Raw genomic sequence first — 20,869 nt, forward strand, 5'->3', positions numbered from 1 at the left:
ACAGCTGAGCCCTGGGGCGCTCAGGCAGTCGAGTGACAGTCAGCCTCACGTTGGTCTCGGGATCCAGTTTCTTTAGCCTTGATTTGGGGGTTTTCGTTTTTGGTATTGCTGGTAGGACCACCCGGGGGACTGCTGCTCCCACGCAGGACGCCCCCCAGGGCCTGCACGTGTCTGTCCGACCGTACACGGAGGTGGAGCCCGGGAGAGAATTGCTTCCACTGGGAAATGAAGGCCTTGGGGACTTTGGAAAGAGGAGGAGTGTTTCGAAAAGCCTCTCATTCTGTAAATAATTTTCCTGTTTCTGAATTTCATTTAGCATGAACTTGAGAAGCAGAAATTGCAAGAAGAACAAGAAAACACCCCAGAGTTTGTGAAGGTTAAAGGCAATCTCAGGAGAACAGGCCAAGAAGTGGCCCAAGCGCAGGAGTCGTAGGCCCCGGCCAGAGAGACCGCGCGCCCGGCCCGCCCCCGGGGAGGCCGTGTGCAGGCGCCTCCGCAGCACTTAGTCTCCGGCGGAAGCCCCTGGAGACAGCCCCAGCCAGCAGAGAATTGTTACTTTCAAAAGGATTTGGGTTTGCTTTTCCTACAATCTGGGTGGATACATGACCTGTGACTGTTAATTTCTGTTCGCCAAATGAAGGACGTTGACCAGCACTTAAGTTGGAACAAGTGAACCTGTGTTCAAAGACTTAAAAGAAAAACAAAAATGAAGAAACCGCAACAGCAAAAAAGAAAGAGGACACTGGAATAAATTCTTAAAAATTGCACTACTTGGTTTTTCTTCCAGTCCAAGTGTGGTGGGGCACAGAGCCTTTCTCCTTCTAAAATCTAAAAAAAAATGTGTTTCGTTTCTTCCTCTAGGTATCTGCTGGATAATTTCGATCACATAGAAAGGCATTGGTCTGTTCCATCTAGTATTTGTAAATTCTCTGTCGAGAATCCAGGATTGTCTTGTGTAGTCCCGCTGTCACTGTGTTTGGTTGACGCCTGAGAATGTTGATGTTAATGTTGAGCACAGCTGTTCCCTTTGTTGGCATTAAGATTCAGAAATAGGTTGAGGAGGTTTAAAAACATGGAAACAAAAATACCTAAAACAAAACAAAAATACCTAAAAACACACAGAAACAGAAAATGCATAAAGGTGCATCTTGATCATATTTTAATTGCTTTTGGTTCTCTGATACTAGAATGCTCCATAGTGACACTCCAGTTCAGGGAAGGCACATTGTATAAACCCAGTTCTCGCTTTGATAACTATTAGGATTTTGTTTTGTTTTTGAATTTCTTGCCGAGCTCGTCCTTTTATATGAAACACTCTCCTGATCCTTTGCAGTGTAAAAACTAGACCATATAACCCAACTTCAGTGTCAAAAGTAGAGGGTCCAAATCTTTGAGAACAGTGTGGGCGAAGCTCCCGTTGGGAGCCAGGCAAGGAGGACTTGTCTGGGTATTTTAATGTGAAACAATGTCGGTCTCCTGGAGGCCTAGGGGGAAGGGTGGTAGCATTTGTACAGTTTGAGTATCCTTAGAATCCAAGTTTTGGAAATTTCAGATTAAGGGTCACATACTGCTTGGCTTTTTTTTTTTTCTTTTCCCCCTTGTGAAGAAAGACACTTTCGCCGCTCCGGCAGCGGTGGTGACTACTGTGTGCGTCTCAGGAAAGCTGAGGGGAAGGGAGAGGCCGCGGGCTTCCGCACGCCAGCTAGCTTTGCTGTCCGAAGGGAGTCGCCGGCGGGCCGCAGCGAAATCCTCCCGCATTTCGAAATGCATTTTGTTTCCGCTGGCACATTTTACTTGGGGTGATCTGGAAGGATTTGTGTGGGTTCAGTGTGTTCTCCATCCAGACGATTCAGCCACTAATTTCTGCCTTGAAGACTCTTACAGCTCCTTTAAAGGCTCATAGAAAACTGGATCTCAAGCTTTTAAGCCTAATAAGCATAGTAGAAATCAGCTTTCTGTGGGAATGCTTTAGTTTGCATCGCTGACGGGCTTCATACTCAGTCCTCACGTGGACCAGGTGAAGATAAACGCAGTGACCCTGCATACTGCCAGTCAGAGGACGCACCGGTCACACCCCAAGTGGGTGACTTCTCACCAGTGAGTATTATTTGAATAAAACATGAAATGTGGAGGATAAAATGTTGCTGAGTAATAGTTGGCTTTTGAAGGATGGGATGCTAACTCTTGTTCTCATCCTCCTTCCTTCTGAGAGAAGAAAGTATGTTACGTGATCATCTTGAAAGTACGTTTCTCATCGCACGCTGACTGGAGTGCTTTGTGTCTGCCCGTGGACTAATGACGAGATCTGCAAGGTGAAGGTTCAGGACTAGCTCAGAGCCTTTTACCTAACTGGACGTTGGATCTTAAGTCCCGCGTCCTTGAAGCAGTTCTGCCACTTGATAGAATTCTCCAGGGTCCCTGAAGGGCTCCTTTAGAAGGACCGACTCTGTTCCTAGAACTTAACCAGAATCCACTCTTCACTGGGAAGCAAAGTGACAAAAGCATCTCCATCCCAGGCTCCCTCCCCAGCCTGCATGGTTACGTGTAGCGAGTTCCCAAGGTCTGGCCGGAAGACTTGTCGGAAGGTGAAGTGATGTCTTAGGACCAAACCGTGGGGTGCACAGGTCAAGAGGCTCTCCGAGGCTGTCGGACGAGCTTGGCTCACTGGCTGGAGCTTAAAAGGGCGCCAGTCTCCCCTCTGCACGTTAACACCGTACGATCCAAACCCCTAGGACTCCTCAGCACCCTGGCAGTTTTGTGCTTTGAGCCACTTTTTGACGGAAATGGCTCCATTTTTCCACTCGGTGGTTTTCTTAAAATAGTTCAGTGTTTTATAGTCTCCTGGTAATAAAGTAGGTGTTGCTTTCTAAGCTGCGACGGTTGACTTTATTCTTCTACTCTGAGAAACCTTGACTCGTTTGAGTGTATATAATATATATAAAGGGAGCCTTAATGGATTTGTTTTCATAATTTAATATTTTTTGTATTTGCTCTTGTACAATTGTTTTTAATGGAAAGTATTACAGAACTGAGGGTGGAATTCTTAGAACCAAAGTTATTGTTAATAAAAATCACCATGCGCTTGGACCACGCAGCCGTGTTTGTCTGATCTGTTGGAAGTGGATGTCTGGAACCAAGTGGGTGCGGGTGCTGTGTTCACTTCAAGGAGTGGAAGGTGGTTTTAGGGTTTCCCTGTGGTGACTGTCCTCTTTGACCCCCTTCTCCCAACCCCCCCACCCCCCGCCATCAGTTATGTCCTCTCTCTTGGTGCATCAGGCTGAGAATTCATCATGTCACATGAATTCATGCTAAAGGGTCATGCTACTTTTTGTAGGAAATAGGTGATATTTTAGCAGCAGCTGTCAGTCCTTCAGATGCAAGTATTCTGAGTTTTAGGTAGCTTGGTAGGACAGTGGGAGGTATATTTGGTAAGAGCCATGTTTTAATGCTATGAGCTGGTCCATGTAACATATGTGAAGTGTGACCATGAAATCATCCTGCTTATTCAGCTGAGTTAATGTTATCCTCCAGAGGTGACCTTGGGAAGCCTTATGCATGGTCACACTGTACCACTAGTTAAAATAGTTTGAAGATTCCAGTCTCTCTGTGCCTTTATTTTCCAGCCCCAAATTATTACTCAGGTTGATTACCCAACTGTATCACACTCTGTTTTGAAAACCAAATTTACTCAGGGCAGTGAAGATTTCCTACATCCAAGGGTAAAGCATGAGCTCTAAAGGCCAGTGCAGAAGATGGGTTCCAAAAACACGATCGGAGCTGTAGCCACGTTCTTGGAATAACCAGGCAGATTCCCAAGGGGGAATGGAACTCCCATCTCACCCATGTTTGTTTCTTAGAGGAAATAGTAATTGATGTGAAAAAGACAGAGCAATTAAAGTGTTTGATAACATTAAAATGCTAAGTGCAGCTAAAAAGTATTAGAATGAACTACCACGCTTACATTTACTTGTATAAGGAGCAATGAAGTGTTTTCTCTCTAAGGTCTTGCGGCAAAGAACATCTTCATGAGGTAGCTTCACAATTACAATTTCTACTTTTTCTTTTTTCCTCCTGAGACGTTGCGGTCTGAGTATCAGCTGGGATGTTTTGAATGTCTCCCCACTTGTTCCTACATCTCCTAGCAAGATGGTAATTGCCAACCAGAGTCTGGTAAAAAGGACGCTGGGTTGTTTCTTGAGAGGACACTGATGGCTGCTCGGTGTTGTTGCTCACAGGCCCCTCAGGGTTAGGGGACACATTTGCATGTGTCAGCGTGAATATGTATTCACACATTTGTATGGATTTGATCTATGGCTATCAACAATTAGGAGTTCACATTGGTCCTCTCGAACGGAACCTGGTAGTACATGCTGGCTTCTCCACGTCTGTGTCTGCACCCTGGAGACCGGGAGAACCAGTGGCGTGATGAAGTCAGACTCTGGAGGCCTGAGGACCAGGGGAGCTGCTGGGTGGTGTGGCTTCCAGTCTGAGAGCAGGAGACTGATGTCCCAGCTCAGAAGTCAGGCAGAGGGAGAGAGAGAGAGAGAAAGTGAAACCACCCTTTCTTCCCCTTTTGTTCTGTTCAGGCAGGACCTCAGCGGATGGGGTGAGGCCCCCAGCCCTGGGAGGACAGCCTGCTGAGCCCACTGATCCAAATGCCAGGCTCTTCTGGAGACATTGTCATGGACACACCCAGAAATAATGTTGCATCTGGGTACCCTGTGGCCCAGTCAAGTTGACACATAGAATTGACCATCACACTTGAGTACAGTGCTCAACACATTATTAAAGATACCTTACATATTTTACAAGTCAACTTTTGAGCTTTATGTTGAAAACTTTTTACTTTAAATATACTTTCCTACTATTCTGGCTGTATTTTTCATACCCTCTTAGGGATTCAGCTCTATCTACTATATTTCCTGGACTTGTAGTTATCTTAGATCCAGCCTAGAAGAAAAGCAGTTTCCTCAGACTAACTGAGAGCACCATCTCAGGATGTGGAGCCTGGCTGAGTAGGCCAAGCCGATTAAACCACGAACCTTTTGTTAAACAGGCCTTTTGTTAAGTCTTCTAATAATTCTTACCTCCTTTGTCAGTACATTCTGAAGTATCTTACCATATATGTTACCTTAATTTTTTTTTGGAACTTGATGTCTTTCTCAGGATTGAAGTTGATTGATTGATGGCATGAATAGGGGAGAGAGAGAGGGGGAGAGAGAGAGAGAACTGTAAGCAGGCCCCACGCCCAGCATCGAGCCCAGTGTGGAGCTCCATCCCACGACCGTGAGGTCATGCCCTGAGCCAAAATCAAGAGTCGGATGCCTAACTGAGCCACCAGGTGGCCCACCAGAAATGAAGTATTCTTTATTTTGCATGACCAGCATTGCCTAATTCATCTTGCTTGTATGATACATTGATCTCATCTATTAACATTATTGAAAATTAGATATGCTTTATCAATATCAGGTAGGATCAGTGGGATTATATTTAGGTTTATTAGTAGGATCATGTTGAGATTTTGTCTAAAAGACCAAGTCTGTGTGGCGAATTCTTTGAGACATCTGACTATTATCTTGGGTATACTATTTAGCCATTTAAGTTAGTGACTCTTTCTGGTCAGTGACTCTTTTTCTGCATGGTTATTACATGTGACATATGACTGCTGATGATGATCAGTCTTCTTGTACTACTTTTACTAGTTTCTTGATCTTTCAGATTTCCTATATTCTTTCCTGTATGCATAGCTAGAAATAAGCAAATGCCCATGCTTTATGAAAATATATTTTCTTAGAACAAAATCCTCTCATGTAGAAATACTTGTTTAAACATATCCATCCTTATTTAATTTAAAACATTTTTTTAAGTGTTTATTTATTTTTGAGAGATAGCCCGCATGAGCAGGGGAGAGACAGAGGGAGAGGGAGCCACAGAATCGGAACCAGGCTCCAGGCCCTGAGCTGTCAGCACAGAGCCGGATGTGGGGCTTGAACTCAAGAACCGTGAGATCATGACCTGAGCCGAGGTCAGTTGCTCAACTGACTGAGCCACTGGGTGCCCCTATCCATCCTTATTTTGTATTAAGATTTATTTTTTTCTTTCAGGCATCATGAATCTGTGGTCTTGTATAGATTCAACTTAACAATCTTTGTTTCTCTTTTTTTGGATGCTCAGAATTTTATAACTTGACTAATGGAAGCCCTTCAAGGCAATAACCTTGTTGTCTGGGTTTTATAAAATACTGCTTCTAACAGTTGGGAAAGCATCCTTACCTTTTTACAACAGTAGGATGCTTCAGACCATCCTATCCTCCCCCCGCCCCCCGACATAAGCCGTATATGTGCCTTTTAAGGAGTCCTGGGTCCTCTAGATGGAGAATAAAATGGGGATAACCATCTGGCATGAGGGGTGCACAGGAGAGAAGCGAGTGGAAGACAGCGCTTCTGTACTGTGAGTGATGGAGCCGGAGGACATCACCCTGGGTTCCCATCTAACCCTTGCGTGGTTATTTCTTTGGAGTATGAGTTTCGTTGGATCTTTCCATTACACTTAGAAAGATTTACTGAGATATTTTCCTTTTAGAATTATGAAAGGGGACTTGCCTGCCTAGATATCAAAGCACACTTTTAAGCAACAGTAATTTAACTGGGCTGATACTGGCCCACAGGACCACTAGATCAATGGCACAGAATAGAAAGCCCAGAAGAAGACTTGTTTACATATTGAAATCTATGACTGAGGCAGAATTTTAGTTCAAATCAGTTAGGAAAAGATAACTCAGCGAAAAGTTTGGGGGCCATTGGAACCAAACAAATATATATTCTTCTATCGATAACCATATGAAAGGCTGCCACATTTATTAAAGTGTTCACATAAAATAAAACTATGGAAGTATTAGAAAATATAAAGGAATATTTTTTATAATCCTGGGAGTGGGAGGGGCTTTCCTAAACTGAAAATCTATAGAGTGAAGAAAACTGGCAGATATAGCTAGAGAAAATAAACATTTTTACAAAAAAATTTTTTTTAAGTCAAAAGTCAAGTAATTAAGATATATGTGCCGCAGGAAATGAACAATGCCTCCATTACATGTGTGTTACATACGTGTCCACATTACAGAAGGTCTGCAAGTGTCAGTCCAACGAAAAAAGGAACAAATATGTAACAGGCAATGCACAGAAAGAGAATACAAATGGCCCATCAACATATGAAGAGTTGCTCAGTGTCACTTGTATCAGCAATATGGAAATTAAAATGAGGCAATTTTACACAAATATTCACTAAGCAACACTCTGAGTGATAATAGCTATCACTGGTGAGCACGTGGAGAAATAGGTACTATTTTATAGACACCTTTGGTGGGAGAGTGTCAAACATAGATCTATCACGACTTGACAGTTTGGCTCCTAAGTATACCCTCAGAGAGACAAAAACATACATCCACACAAAGTCTGGGACACAGAGGTCCACAGCAATATTATTCATAGCAGCTAAGCTAAAGAGTGGAAACGACCCAAAGGCCTACCAGCTGCTGAGTGGATAAGCAAACTGTTAGATCCCTAGGGTGGAATATTACTGAGTGATGAAGAGGACCGAAGTCTTGATAATGGATAAAGTACCACGTGGATAACCCCCCAAAATAGCAAGCTAAGTGAAAAAGGCAAACACCAAGGACCACACAGCGTATGGTTGCATTTGTCCAAAATGGATAAAGGAAGGACAGTAGTGGTTGCCTAGGGCAGGGGGCGGGTGTGGTAGGAGGGGGGCTGCAAAGGGGCATTCCGTTTCTATGTGGGGGTGATGGGAATGACTGCAAATAAAATTGTGATGGTTACATAACTCTTTAAATAGACTAAGAAGCATAGTAATATAAATATACTAATCCCCACCCAGACTTTTAGGGTATGTGAGTAATACATCACTAAGCTTGTTCTGTGATGCACAATTACATTTCTAGAAATTTGGCTTTCAGGAATATTCACGTGCACAAAGGTGGTTGGCCGTCTGCAGCGATTCTCAGGAAAACGATCCAGCTATGCAGTTGTAGCTTACTAGATTACGTATAATACATGCCTATTTGTGATTATGGGCTATTATTATATTATTCTACGTATGAGGAGATAAGACTTTGAAGCTCTCCTGTTATATATATAAAAAGCAAGCTGTAGAACAACACAGAGTATAATCTCATTTACATGAAAAAAAACCGGAATATATATATATGAATTCTTACAAATAGGACTGGAAGTTCCTTGGTCATATCAACAATGGGGAAGGGAAGGGAATTGGAGTCAGAAGTAAAAGGGGGCTTCTGTGTTTCGCCTGTATATTTTTATATTTAAAAATTTTTATACAGTAACAATGTGTTCTTGAATCACTAGTACTTAAAAGGGCATAAGAAGCAAAGAGTTGGAAAATATGTCTACTTGATACAAAATTATCTCTTAAAATTTAAATGCGATGGATTTCATGATTATTTGCATGTAGAGCGTATGTATGGAGGGAGATGACAACAGAATGATTTCAGTGTTCGAGAATAGCAGAGTAAAAGTGAATCTGTTTTAAGAACCTGTCAAAAATCCAATTATTTTAAGCACACAGACCTATAATTGGTGTAGAATCAAAGAGAAAAGTTGTTCAGTGAAGGAAGAAAGAGAAGCTTAGTCCGTAGAATGGCAGTGAGGAAGGTTTCACCTCTGTGTTTTGACCCCCAGTGTTGGAACAGAGACCTGAGCCATGGCTCATTATCCACCTGCAGGCTTGGCCATGAAAACAACTCCGCCCTTTAAAATTTCTTCCCTGCCACTGGAATTTTAAGGTACTGTGGTTATGGATTAACTATATTTTTCCTCCTATTATTCTTATTGGCCAAGGCCAACGTGTGGGGGGAATGTGAGCAAACACAGTTCACTAAGGAACTTTCGGTGCCCTGTGCACACAGGACCTCGGGGGGAACTCTGGGCTCACCCATCAAGGCCTTCCTGGCCCGGTTTCTCTCTTGGATAATGGCGAAACTTCTGTTCATCTTGTCCCTTGACTCCAAATGGGGCCTCCGTCATATTTCTAAGAATACTCGGATGTCTCTTTCTGCTCCTGGATGATGCCTAACGCTTAAGCTGGGAGGAGGAGCGGGCCAAGGACTGAGGAACGGTGACTCTTGGCCTTTGATGAAGGCCGGGTAGAGCTGGGCAGAGGTGGCCTGAGGATGGAACACCCACAAAGAACATGGGTGGCATCGTCTCCTGCTCCAACTTCACCATTGAAGCTGGACGTGCCCTCCCCTGGGAACCTCTCTGGGCATTTGAAGATGGTTATGTATTCATTCCAGAGATTCCAGGGCAATCATTGCCCCTGTGCCAGGCAGAAGCCAACAAGGAGGGCAGCAGCATGATTAAAACCTCTGCTCGTAAGCAGGCGGCCAGAACCTTACAGAAGGAGCCGCGAATGGAATCCGGCTTCAGAGGTAGCCTCTCTGGAGCTAATAGCCACAGCAGGACCGTAACAAGAGAACGCACACTGTGTAAACTCAAATGAGCAAAGACGGTTTTCTGGCTACTCCAAATTGGCTTCAGTGTGATGAGTTGGTGATGGCCTTGTTATCCAGAGATGGTTGTTTTCTGCGTGTGCTCTTTCGTTTCATTCCCCTTTCCTTCCCCTTCCTTAATGATTTCAGTGTTTCCTGAAGCCAAGCAGCCAGATCAACCAACTAAACTCACTTACCGAGTATGTTTGGGAAATAAGCATAGGGAACAGTCAGAACAACTCCTCTTGGTTCGGGAAGGGAGGGGACGAGGCCAGGCCTTGAGTGGTCAGGCTTGGGGAGGCGGAGCAGGAGCCCCGAGGAACTAGGAACAGGAGTGTGAATGGAGGTGGATGGGGTGGAGGTGAAGGCATGTGAGGGTTGGAGGCTGGTGTTTGGGGCATCATGTCCGGGGTAGAGTAGGTGCTCAATAAATATTTGCCATGAAATGACAGGTCCTGGAGAGAGGCAGCTTAGGTTCTGGCTGGCATGGGCTGTCCCTTGCATGCCCTGGGCTGGCCCAGCTCAGCAGACGTCGAGATGAGGAAGGAAGGCGGCCGGTAGTATTGCTGGACCATTCTCGAAGCCACATCTTTTAACTCAGATGAGCCTCTAATGTAAAGGCTTGTAGGAGTCAAGGCTTCCCCTGAAGGTATTCTTTAGTGAGGACACAAGACAGCTAAATGAAACCTCTTTCCAGTAGGAGGGTCGGTGACATCAGGCTTCTGCAATTCGGATTAGCTCCTTTTTGCTAGGATATTTTAACTTACAGTATTGAGTGGTTGAGAGGCTTAAATAAATTCAAGCCCTCGCTCCCTCTGTACAGCCCCTCCAAAGAGCAGTCAAGTTGCTATTTCTGTCCTGCAAACAATGCAAGATGCTGCCACCTAGTGTGCATCGGCAGAAGTGTTTAAATGTTTAAATTCTCATTGCGCCTCATCAATTACTTGGTTATTTTTATTATCATTTGCCTTGTCGGACTTATTTTTTTTTCAGAACCCTGATCTGTTCTTGGTCTCAGATGAATCAAATGTAAATCAGGGCCCCCAGTCTGATGTGCCGGGTTTTCCAGCTCCACTGCTGGAGAGATGGGGGGCGGGGGGGGGCAGGTTTCTGTTTTCCTCATCGGGGAAGTGGGCCAACCAGATGTGGCCTGTGTTGTGAGGATCCCAGCTTCACCCCCTTATTCATCCCGGCCGGGGATCCGCAGTGCAGACGCTGCCTTCAGCCCTGGGCCCCCAGCTGAGTACGCAAGTCCAGGCGCTGCCCTCGGGGAGCCTGCCATCCAGGGAGGAAACATCCACACAGGAAGTGAGCAACCGCACCTTTTCGCACGTGGACTCCTAGAAGGCTCTCTTCCTCCATTCTCTGCTCACATCTTCTCCTTTTCATAGGAGTAGTTCTCTCCGGAAATACGAACCTGAGCATATTACCACCTTGCTCCTAGAAGGCTCTCTTCCTCCATTCTCTGCTCACATCTTCTCCTTTTCATAGGAGTAGTTCTCTCCAGAAATACGAACCTGAGCATATTACCACCTTGCTCGGAAGTCTCTCTGGCCGCAAGAGCAGTCACCCCGTGTCTGTGGGGAACGCGTTCCAAGATCCCCGGTGGGTGCCTGAGACCTCAGACAGTACGGAGCCCAGGATAAATAGCCTCAGACAGCACCCAGCCTATATATTGGGCTCGGTACTGTCTGAGGCTATTTATATTTAGTGTTTTTTCATATGCGTACTTACCTATGATACAGTTTAATTTACGAACTAGGTGTAGTAAGGGATGAGCAGCAATAATCGGTGATAAAATAGAACAGTGATAACAATACACTGTCCTAACAGTCATAAGAATGGGGTCTCTCTCAGAGTATCGTAGGGTGCCACACTCACCCTTCTTGCCATGACGGGAGGTGACCCAGTGCCGACCAGATGAGGTGAGGCCAGGTGAGCTAGGCGAGGGACGTCGGCACTGTGACAGTCCGAGGCTGCTGTTGGCCTTCTGACCATCTGCTTTCGGACCAGGTTGACCTGGGGTCACGGAAGCTGCAGAAAGTGAAAGCACAGATAAGGGAGGACTGGGGTGGCATTAAAGTGCCATTTCCCGGTCACGTAAGTCAGGGCTGCGGTCGCATGGTCAGGCTTCATCAGGCTCTTGGCAACTTTCCAAAATAACAGCGGCTGATCTTGACCATGTGCCAGCTCCTCTGCTAGGTGTGGCCTCTGCTAACTTTCACAGCAACCCTGTCATTACCCCCTGTTCGTCTGTGGGCAAACTGAGGCAGAGAGAAGCGCAAGCACATGGCTGAGGTCACAGAGCCATGAAACACAGTCCCGCCAACCGAAATCCAGGTCCACCTGCCTGTCAAGTCCATGCCCTTAGCCATCGTGTCACATACGCTGCCGCGTCACTTCCTGCTTCCACAGGACTGCAAAGGCGCTTGCTTTTCCATTGTCACCTGTTTGAATCTCACTCGTTGCTCATGACCGGCTCACATATCCTGTCACCAGGCTGCTCCTAACACCCTCACTCTGCTCCTGTTCTGCCTCCCCAACCCTGGAGGGGTCGCGCTGTATGCGTCCTGCCCATAGAGGTCATGCCTATGTTTGCTTCTCTTTTTAAAAATTTATTTACTTGAGAGACAGCATGAGCAGAGGAGCGACACAGAGAGAGACACACAGAATCTGAAGCAGGCTCCAGGCTCTGAGCTGTAGGCACAGAGCCTGACACAGGGCTCAAACCCATGAACCCATGTGTAACTGACTGAGCCACCCAGGCGCCGTGGAAGTTTTGCTGAACTGGAGTAAATGAACAGCACGGGAGAAAAGTGCTCCGTAACTGTAAAAGGCCATGGGATTAGAAGTCAGCAGATGCTTTGAAAATTTCTTTATAAAATGTAAATCGATTTAGAATATAAAATATTCAGTTGTTTCTGAACACGTTCTTTTTGATTTTAGCCTACATTCTACACCAACTAAAGATTATTTCTACCCTTCTAACCAGGGATCACTTCATGGGGAATTATCCCAATTACTTACTGAGAAAGAGATTTGAAACTGTCCCTATACAGACTTGGTGCAAAGCAAGCCTGACCTTCCCTGCAGAGTTTCAAGAAGCTTAGTGAAGTGACACTGTGGGGGGAAACCTTGAAGGAATGGAAAGGACCTGGCCTTGGAGTCAGGTCCTTGGTTCTGGCTGGAGCTCTGCCTCTCACTGAGGCAGAATTTCATTAACCTTCTCAGTAGAATGAAGGAATCTCAAAATTATTTCTGAGGTCTCTTGGAGTCCTCAGGTTCTTAGATTCAGATCTTGGCTCTGTAGCCTCATTACTTAATTGATTTTGAAAGTCAGTTTCCTTGCCTATAAATTAGAGCTAGTCTAGCTTATTGGAAAATTGGAGGCATTGCAGAGAAATATGAATGTAAATTGCTCATGGAGTTTAAAATCTGATAAATGTAGAGACCAATGGAGGACAGTGTTGCCAGGGTTAGGTTGAAGGGATGGCTCCCTAACTGTGGCCCGTTTGCTCTTTTTTGGAAGATGAATGAGGTAGACGAAACCTGAAAGCTTTTTTTTGGGGGGGTCAGATTTTCATAATCTGCGACATCCGAAACTATGTCTCTTATTCTCTAAGAAAGACTGTCTTCCTTCTCCTTTGGGAGCCACCCCCGTCTCATTTCTGGGACGTCTTTCTCATGGCTCTTCCTACCCTCCTGTGCACCAGTTCCAGACTCAAAGTTCAGCAAGCTTGGGGCTTTCATCTGCCTGTTCAGTTGGTTGCTAATAAAAATTGCCTTTTATGAAATAATTTAGAATTGGGGGAAATTTCACTTTAAAAAAACAAAACACTCTTAAATAACATGTTTTAAAAAGTTTTTTTTTTAAGTTTATTTATTTATTTTGAATCCCAAGCAGGCTCTGCGCTGTCCATGTGGAGCCAACCGTAGGGCTTGATCCCACGAACCATGAGATCATGACGAGCTGAAATCAAGAGTCAGATGCCTACCTGAGCCACCCAGGTGCCCTAGTAATGTTAAATGCCTTAAAAATACTGAAGAGTGATCAAAAAAATCTTAGAAGTCCATAGACAGCTTCAACGGGAAGTCCTACCACTAATAGAAAACAATTCCCATTTTACAGAAACTATTCCTGAGCACAGCAAAGGAAGAAACACTTTGCAACTGAATTTACAAGACTTGCAAAATGTTGGTGCCCGAACAGAGGCAGGTAGGAATGTTACTGGCCAATAATACTTATGATCATGGATGAAAACATCTATTTTATATAATCTCTTGGCAAACTAATATTCAAAAGGGTAATTGTTCAGAACCAAGTTTGCTTCTTGAGGGAGGGTAACCCTGGTTTAACCTTCACATTAGTTCATGTAATTTACCAAATTATTGCATTAAGGGAGAAAAATTATGATTATTTCAATGAATATAGAAAAATATTTAATAAAATTCAACATCATTCATGATTTTTAAAAATCCTTCTCATCCTAAGAGAGTTTCCTTAACATGATAAAATGCATATGAGAAAACCCCAAACCAGGGCTGCCTGGGTGGCTCCGTTAGTTATATGTCCAACTCTTGGTTTAGGCTTGGGTCATAAGCTCGCAGTTTTGTGAGTTCGAGCCTTGAGCCCAGCTTTCTCTCTCTGCCTCTGTCTCTCGGCCCCTCCCTCACTCATACTCTCTCTGTCTCTCTTAAAATAAATAAATTAAAAAACAAGACAAAACAGAAAACCACAAACCAAACCAAACAAAAATCTGGGCACAAAGATCGTTATTAACGGTGAAATATGAAAATACTGCTTTTGAGATCAGTAATGATAGAGAGGGTGTCATAGTCTTTTGTCCTCTCTGTGCTGAAGGTCTTAGAAAGTACAGGCAGGCAAGAAAAATAAATAAAAGCATAAGGAATATAGATGAAGAAATAAAATTATTATTTGTAGAAATCATGACTCTATATATGGAAAATCCAAGAGAGTCTATGAAAAACTTATTAGATTTAATAAAAAGTTGTCAGAATTGTGGGAGTATTGTTAATATACAAAAACACTGTAATTTTATATACTGACAACAAAAATTTAAGAGTTGACATTAAAGAGATATTATTTATTTTTGCTGTAGACCTAAAACTGCTCTTAAAAAATAAAATTTGTTAATTTAAAAAAGTTGCCAATTAAAATAGCATAAATACATACATATATTTTTTAGTAATCTCTATACCCCTTATGGGGCTCAAACTCAGGACTCCAAGATCAAGAATCAGGCAACTCTAGAAGAGCATAAATATTTAAAAAGTTCTAAGTATTTATTGACAAATATGAAAGAATTAAAATAAATGGAGAAATATACTATGCTCAAGGATTAGAAGATGTTCTTCCTGAACTGATTTATATTCTCAAAGCAGTCTCAATAGATTTGTATGTGTGTGTGTGTGTATGCATGCATGCATGTGCACGTGCACATGTGTGTTTGTATAATTCAGTGAGCAGACTCTATATGTAACAAAAAAGAGCTAAGTATAACCAAGGCTAAGAGATTCTAGGAAGCCTAGGCAGATACCAAGACATAGTAGAAACTAGGCAGCTGACCCTTGAACAACACAGGTTTGACCTGCACAGGTCTACTTATACGTGGATATTTTTCAAGATGGTACAAAACTGTAAATATATTTTCTCTTCCTTAAGATTTGTTTAAACATTTTTAAAGGTTTAGTTATTTTTGAGAGAGACAGCGTGCTAGCCGGGGAGAGGCAGAGAATGAGAGGGAGACACAGAATCCAAAGCAGGTTTCAGGCTCTGAGCTGTCAGCACAGATCCTGACTCAAGGCCCAAACTCACAAACTGTGAGATGGTGACCTAAACTGAAGTTGGATGCTTAACCGACTGAGCCAGTCAGGTGCCCTGATTCCTTAAGATGTTCTTAATGACATTTTCTTTTCTCTAGCTTGCTTTATTATATCATGCAAAATATTAATTGACTTTATGTGATCAGTAAGGCTTCCAACCAACAGTGGGTTATTAATAGTTAAGGTTTTTTTGGAAAAAAAAGTTATCCATGGATTTTTGACAATGCCCCTAATCCCTACATTGTTCAAAAGTCAAATATAATAATTAAGATTGTGTGGTATGGATGTAGAAATTAAAAAAACAAAAAGGAACAATAGAACAGAATGGGTTCCGGAAAACCTATCTGCACAGATATTGTCCTTGGTTGTACAACGTGGCTGATTTACAAACCTGGAGGGGAGGATTGACATTTTAATAAATGTTGTTGGAACAATTATTTATCCAGGTGGGAAGAATAAAATTGGATTCTACATCATACCATACACAAAAATCAATTCCTATTGGATTAAAGAACCTAAATATGAAAACAAAAGTTTAAAGCATTTATAAAAGAATACTTTCAGGACTCTGGAATGGTGACGCATTTCTTAAGACAAAAATTATAAAGAACGTATTTGGGAAATAATAATCGACAAAGGGCTCATGTTCCGAATATATAAGGAACTCTTACCAATTAATGAGAAAAGATATGGGGCACCTGGGTGGCTCAGTCAGGTCAGCATCCAAATTCAGCTCAGGTCATGATCTTGGGGTTTGTGGGTTCAGGCCCCATGCTGGGCTCTGTGCTGACATCTTGGAGCCTGAGCGTGCCTCAGATTCTGTATCTCCCTCTCTCTGTGTGCCCCTCCCCCACTTGTGTCTCAAAAATATAAACATTAAAAATAATTGTTTTTTTTTTTTAAAGAAAAGACAACTCAGGAGAAAATTGCATTAAAGATGTGGACATATATTGCACAAATGAAGGAAAATTCATTGGCCAGAAAACATATGAAGGATGGCCAGCCTTATTAGTAATTATAAAATGCAGTAAAAACCATAATATAATGCCATTGCACACATTCTAGATTTGGAATTTTAAATGACTGGCGATATCATGTTTTGGCAAGACTATGGAGCAACTAGAACTACTGCACACCAGAGTGGGAGTGAGTTTTGCTGCCGAATTTTGGAAGACAGAGGGTATTGCTTGGTAACACTGGGCATGTGCACACTGTAGGACCTAAGAACTTCATTGGTGTGGATGCTGTATTTGTTTTCTAGTGCTGCGTAACAAAAACCACCACAAATATATAGCAGTTTAAAATGTCACATGCTTAGTAGCTCACCACTCTATAGGCCAGAAGTCTGATGGGCTGGGCTGTGTTCTCGGCTTTAAAGCTCTCCTGACACTAAAGTGAAGGTGTCAGCTGGGCTGGGCTCTGGTCTGGAGTCTTAAGGAAGTGTCCACTTCCAAGCTCTTTCAAGTTGTTGGCAGGATGCAGCTCCCTGTGGTTGTAGGACTGAGATCTCTTCCTGTTTGTGCTCATTGGTGGGAGGGTCCACTCGCAGGTCCTGGTGCCCTTTCTGTGGCCAGTAAGAGCACACCATGTCCTTCTGCTCTGAATTTGTCTGACTTCTCCTACAGCAAGCAGCTAGAGAAAACTCTGTTTTAAACACCTGAAAGGTGCATTTGATTAGGTGAGTCACCCTGGGGTGATCTGCCTTTTGATTAACTCAGAGACAAGTCTTTAGTAATCTTAACTACATATGCAGGATCTCTTTTGCCATGTGACTTAATATAGTCACTGGTGTACTATCTCCTGACAGTCCCAGCCTCAGGGAGTAGGGTGGGAAATCTTGGGAGGTATTTTTAAAAATGTTTTATTTATTTGTTTTGAGAGAGAGAGAGAGGCAGAGGGAGAAGGGGAGAGAGAGAGAATCCCAAGCAGGCTCTGCGCTGCCAGCACAGAGCCCGACGTGGAGCTTAATCTCACCAACCACAAGATCGTGACCTGAGCTGAGATCAGGTGTCTGGACACTCAACCAATTGAGCCATGCAGGCACCCCAAGAAGTATTTTGGACTTCTGCCTGCCCCATATGTAGCTATGAAGAACTTTCCTACATGTGATGTGTACCAGGAGCCAAATACAACAGTGTTCATAATAACCCCCAAATGAATAAATACATGCCCAATGCATATTGCCATTGGGTGAATGAATTATGATATAATCATAGGACGAAATTCTGTCCAGCAGTAAAAATAAGTGAACCACAAGGACATTCACCAACAGGATGAGCCTCACAAATGATGCTAACAAAAGCAAGTTTTCACAGAAGAATGCATACAGTTTGGCTCTTTTCTTATAAAGTACAGGTAGAGGCAAAACAAGACTATCGTGTGGCAAAATCCAGTGAATGGTGATGCGCTGACAGGAAATGAAAGACTCTTAGAAAATTCAGGAAGCAGTCACTTCACATACCTCTCCGGTTGGGAAGAAGGATGCCACAGGGAGAGAAATGCCGGGAGCTTCTAAGTGATTCTGATGTTCTACCTCATAACCTGGGTCACAGTGGTAGGAGTGTTTCCCTTATAATTATTTATAGTGTAGGCATGGGTTTTATATCCTCTCCCATGGTAGGAAGTATTTCATATTAATTGTTTTAAAGGGCTGATTTTCAGGGAAGCCTTATGATTGGTGTTATAAGAAGATCCTCAGTCATCTGGGGAGTGGACACTAACACGTCTGGGAAGGAGACGGAGACCGGGGGCTGGTGCAAAGGAGCCAACCAGGAAGCTTTTGCCAAGGATGGCCCGGAAGGCAAGGATCTCGTGTCTTCTCTGATCAGGGCGTTCTCCACTGCTCTGCGACCATGCCTTGCCTCTCACCCAGCACTCCCAGTGGATTGTGGCCACTGCCAGCACACAGTGGCAGAAATATAATTTTCCTGTTCCAGGGGAAAAGGGGAGACAGTGCGGGCACACCAGTATTGCAGCAAAGGGCTTTAGATTAGATTTGCTTCACCTTTTAGTTTTTAAAACCCAATAGCACTGGCAACAATTGTAATAAATCAGTAGGGAGTATTCTGACCTTTGATGTTTGTCTTTGCAAACCAAAGACCCCCTCATCTTCAGCTCCTTTCACTGGCCCCCTCTCGTGAGGCTGAGAGATCAGTGCAAATATCTCCTAGGAAATTTCATTTGGAATTTTTTGGAAACACCAGATCCCTATAAAAATGAAACAAACAGAAGTGAAGAGGAAGAAGGCCATGCCTAACAATTGCTTATTACGTTCCCTTTATGCACTATAATTTCTTTTGGCGCTAACCTCTATTTCCATGTCTCAGTTAAGTGTTCAAGAGACTTAACTCCCTAGGACAGCAGTGAGGCCCTGGACCACGTGGCCATTCAAAGTTGGAGCCTCCTTCGTTCTTTGAGGGTGAATTTTGGATGCTCCTACTAGAAATTTGGCAAAGGGCTCTCAATGTATACAGTTACAGGAGATAAAGTCCATGCAGCGATGTATTAATTCAATCAGTTCCTTGCATAAAGGAACTAAGGTCATTATCTCAAGATTCATGGGATCAAGCCCCACATTGGGCTCTGTGCTGACATTGCAGAGCATGCTTGGGATTCTCTCTCTCTCTGCCTCTCCCTAGCTGATGCTCTCTTTCTCTCTCAAAATAAGTAAATAAGCTTTTTTTTTTTTTAAAGAGAGACTTGTTTTCCAGCTTGTTATTCTGTGAATTTTGAATGAAAAAAAAAGTAATAATTTTCCATTGCACCAAGCAGGAAGGTTGTAAAAACCCTAGGTTTGAGTTTATGGTATTAAGGACTCAGGATTCTGCTTATATCAGAAATGAAAAGTAGAGTTGTGCTACTTAATGCAGAGCGGCACAACACATACCTTTCCCCCTAAAATGGGTTTATTAAATGAAATGTAAATATACTGGGTGAGTGGTGATGATCAAGGTGATAGAAAAAGATATCCTGTACTATTAGGCTCCAAAACCTTGCATTAGGTCTGAAGAGCGTATAAACCTTGAAACTTCACCTTGATGGTTGTGAAAGCAGATTCCGTGTCATGAGGAAAAAACCAAGCAAACGAAAAAACAAGTACTCATCATGTTTCAACCACATATTTCCATAATAAAAACAAGAATACAGCAAGTGAGCCTTTTCCCTGCCCCCCTCCCTCCCTTCCTTCTCTCATGCTCTTGTCTTTTGTTTTTTAATTTTTTAAATGTTTATTTATTACTGAAAGAGGGAGACAGAGCATGAGCAGGGGAGGGACAGAGAGAGAGGGAGACACAGAATCTGAAGCAGGCTCCAGGCTCTGAGCTGTCAGCACAGAGCCCAACACGGGGCTTGAACTCACGAACTGTGAGATCATGACCTGAGCCGAAGTCGGACACCCAATCGATTGAGCCACCCAGGCGCCCCCTTTCATGCTCCTGCTTTGATTCATAAAGACAAGAGTGTTGTGGCCGAATCTTCTGAATCTTGATTCTACAAGCCTAGAATCTTGATTCCCCATCTCAGCCTAGAAAATCATCTGTCATCTTTAGGGTGACACGTGTCCGTCATAGCTCCCCCTTTGACTGGAAAAATGGCTTCAAGCCAGCTGGAGGTTCAGGGTTCAAGGTGACCATGCAAGGGCGTCTCACGCCTGAGGGTAGTGCCGGGGAGCACGGAGGTCAGGGGAGGTCACGGTTTTCCAAGTACACAGACCTAGACTCAAATCCTGCTTCACTTATGCATCTACTTACCAAACATTTGAGTGCCTGCCTTGGGTCAGGTTCTGATCAGATGCGGAGGAACAAAGGCTCGCTTGCTATACAGTCTAGGAAGTTTACTCACTGATGCAATTAGACCTTGGCCCCATGGGCTCTGTGAGCTGCATAGGTATTGATGTAGACAGACAAATTTTTTGTCTTTATAGAGCTTGCAAATGAGCAGAGGGAACATGTAATAGACAAAGCGAGTACATTCCTGTATTTTGTTTTTGTTGGTTCTGGGAAGTATGGTTTCACTTAAGCAACTCGGAAGTTGCGATGCCTTCTACCGTTGCTGGCGCGTTAGAATCTCTGTTGGCTGGGCAGCCCCGCCCTGACATATGGTCACGGCCTGTGAGTGTGCAAGCCTGTGGATAGCTGTTCCTATGGCTGCTACTTCAGTTCAGTTATGCATGTTGTCGGTCTGTGTAGGACTTAATTCACCATTGAACACGTCTTCAGGGGGACACCTGGGTGGCTCAGTTGGTTAAGCATCAGACTTCAGCTCAGGTCATGATCTCACCATTCGTGGGTTCAAGAGCCCCACGTTGGGCTCTGTGCTGACAGCTCAGAGCCTGGAGCCTGCTTTGGATTCTGTGTCTCCGTCTCTCTTTGCCCCTCCCATGCTTGTGCTCTGTCTCTCAAAAAATAAAGAAAGAAACATTAAAATGTCTTCAGGGGTGCCTGGGTGGCTCAGTCGATTAAGTGTCTGACCTCAGCTCAAGTCATGATCTCAGGATTCCTGAGT

At 43.7% G+C, this 20,869-nt stretch overlaps 1 protein-coding gene across 5 annotated transcripts in view; it reads left to right on the plus strand.

The window, feature by feature from the left end:
- FAM107B (family with sequence similarity 107 member B) overlaps positions 1 to 3,092 on the plus strand; it is a 74,303-nt gene extending 71,211 nt beyond the window's left edge. For 4 of the 5 annotated variants that reach the window (XM_029953889.1, XM_029953886.1, XM_029953888.1 and 1 more), the window contains one exon: positions 317 to 3,092. In XM_029953889.1, the coding sequence (XP_029809749.1) occupies positions 317 to 433 (117 nt within the window). In that variant the 3' untranslated portion in view covers positions 434 to 3,092. The remainder of the gene's footprint in view (positions 1 to 316) is intronic. The other variant, XR_003914288.1, reaches the window with a different exon arrangement.
- The last annotated feature ends 17,777 nt before the right edge of the window (positions 3,093 to 20,869 follow it).

Source organism: Suricata suricatta, chromosome 10 (assembly GCF_006229205.1).
Source record: "Suricata suricatta isolate VVHF042 chromosome 10, meerkat_22Aug2017_6uvM2_HiC, whole genome shotgun sequence".
NCBI lineage: Eukaryota > Metazoa > Chordata > Mammalia > Carnivora > Herpestidae > Suricata > Suricata suricatta.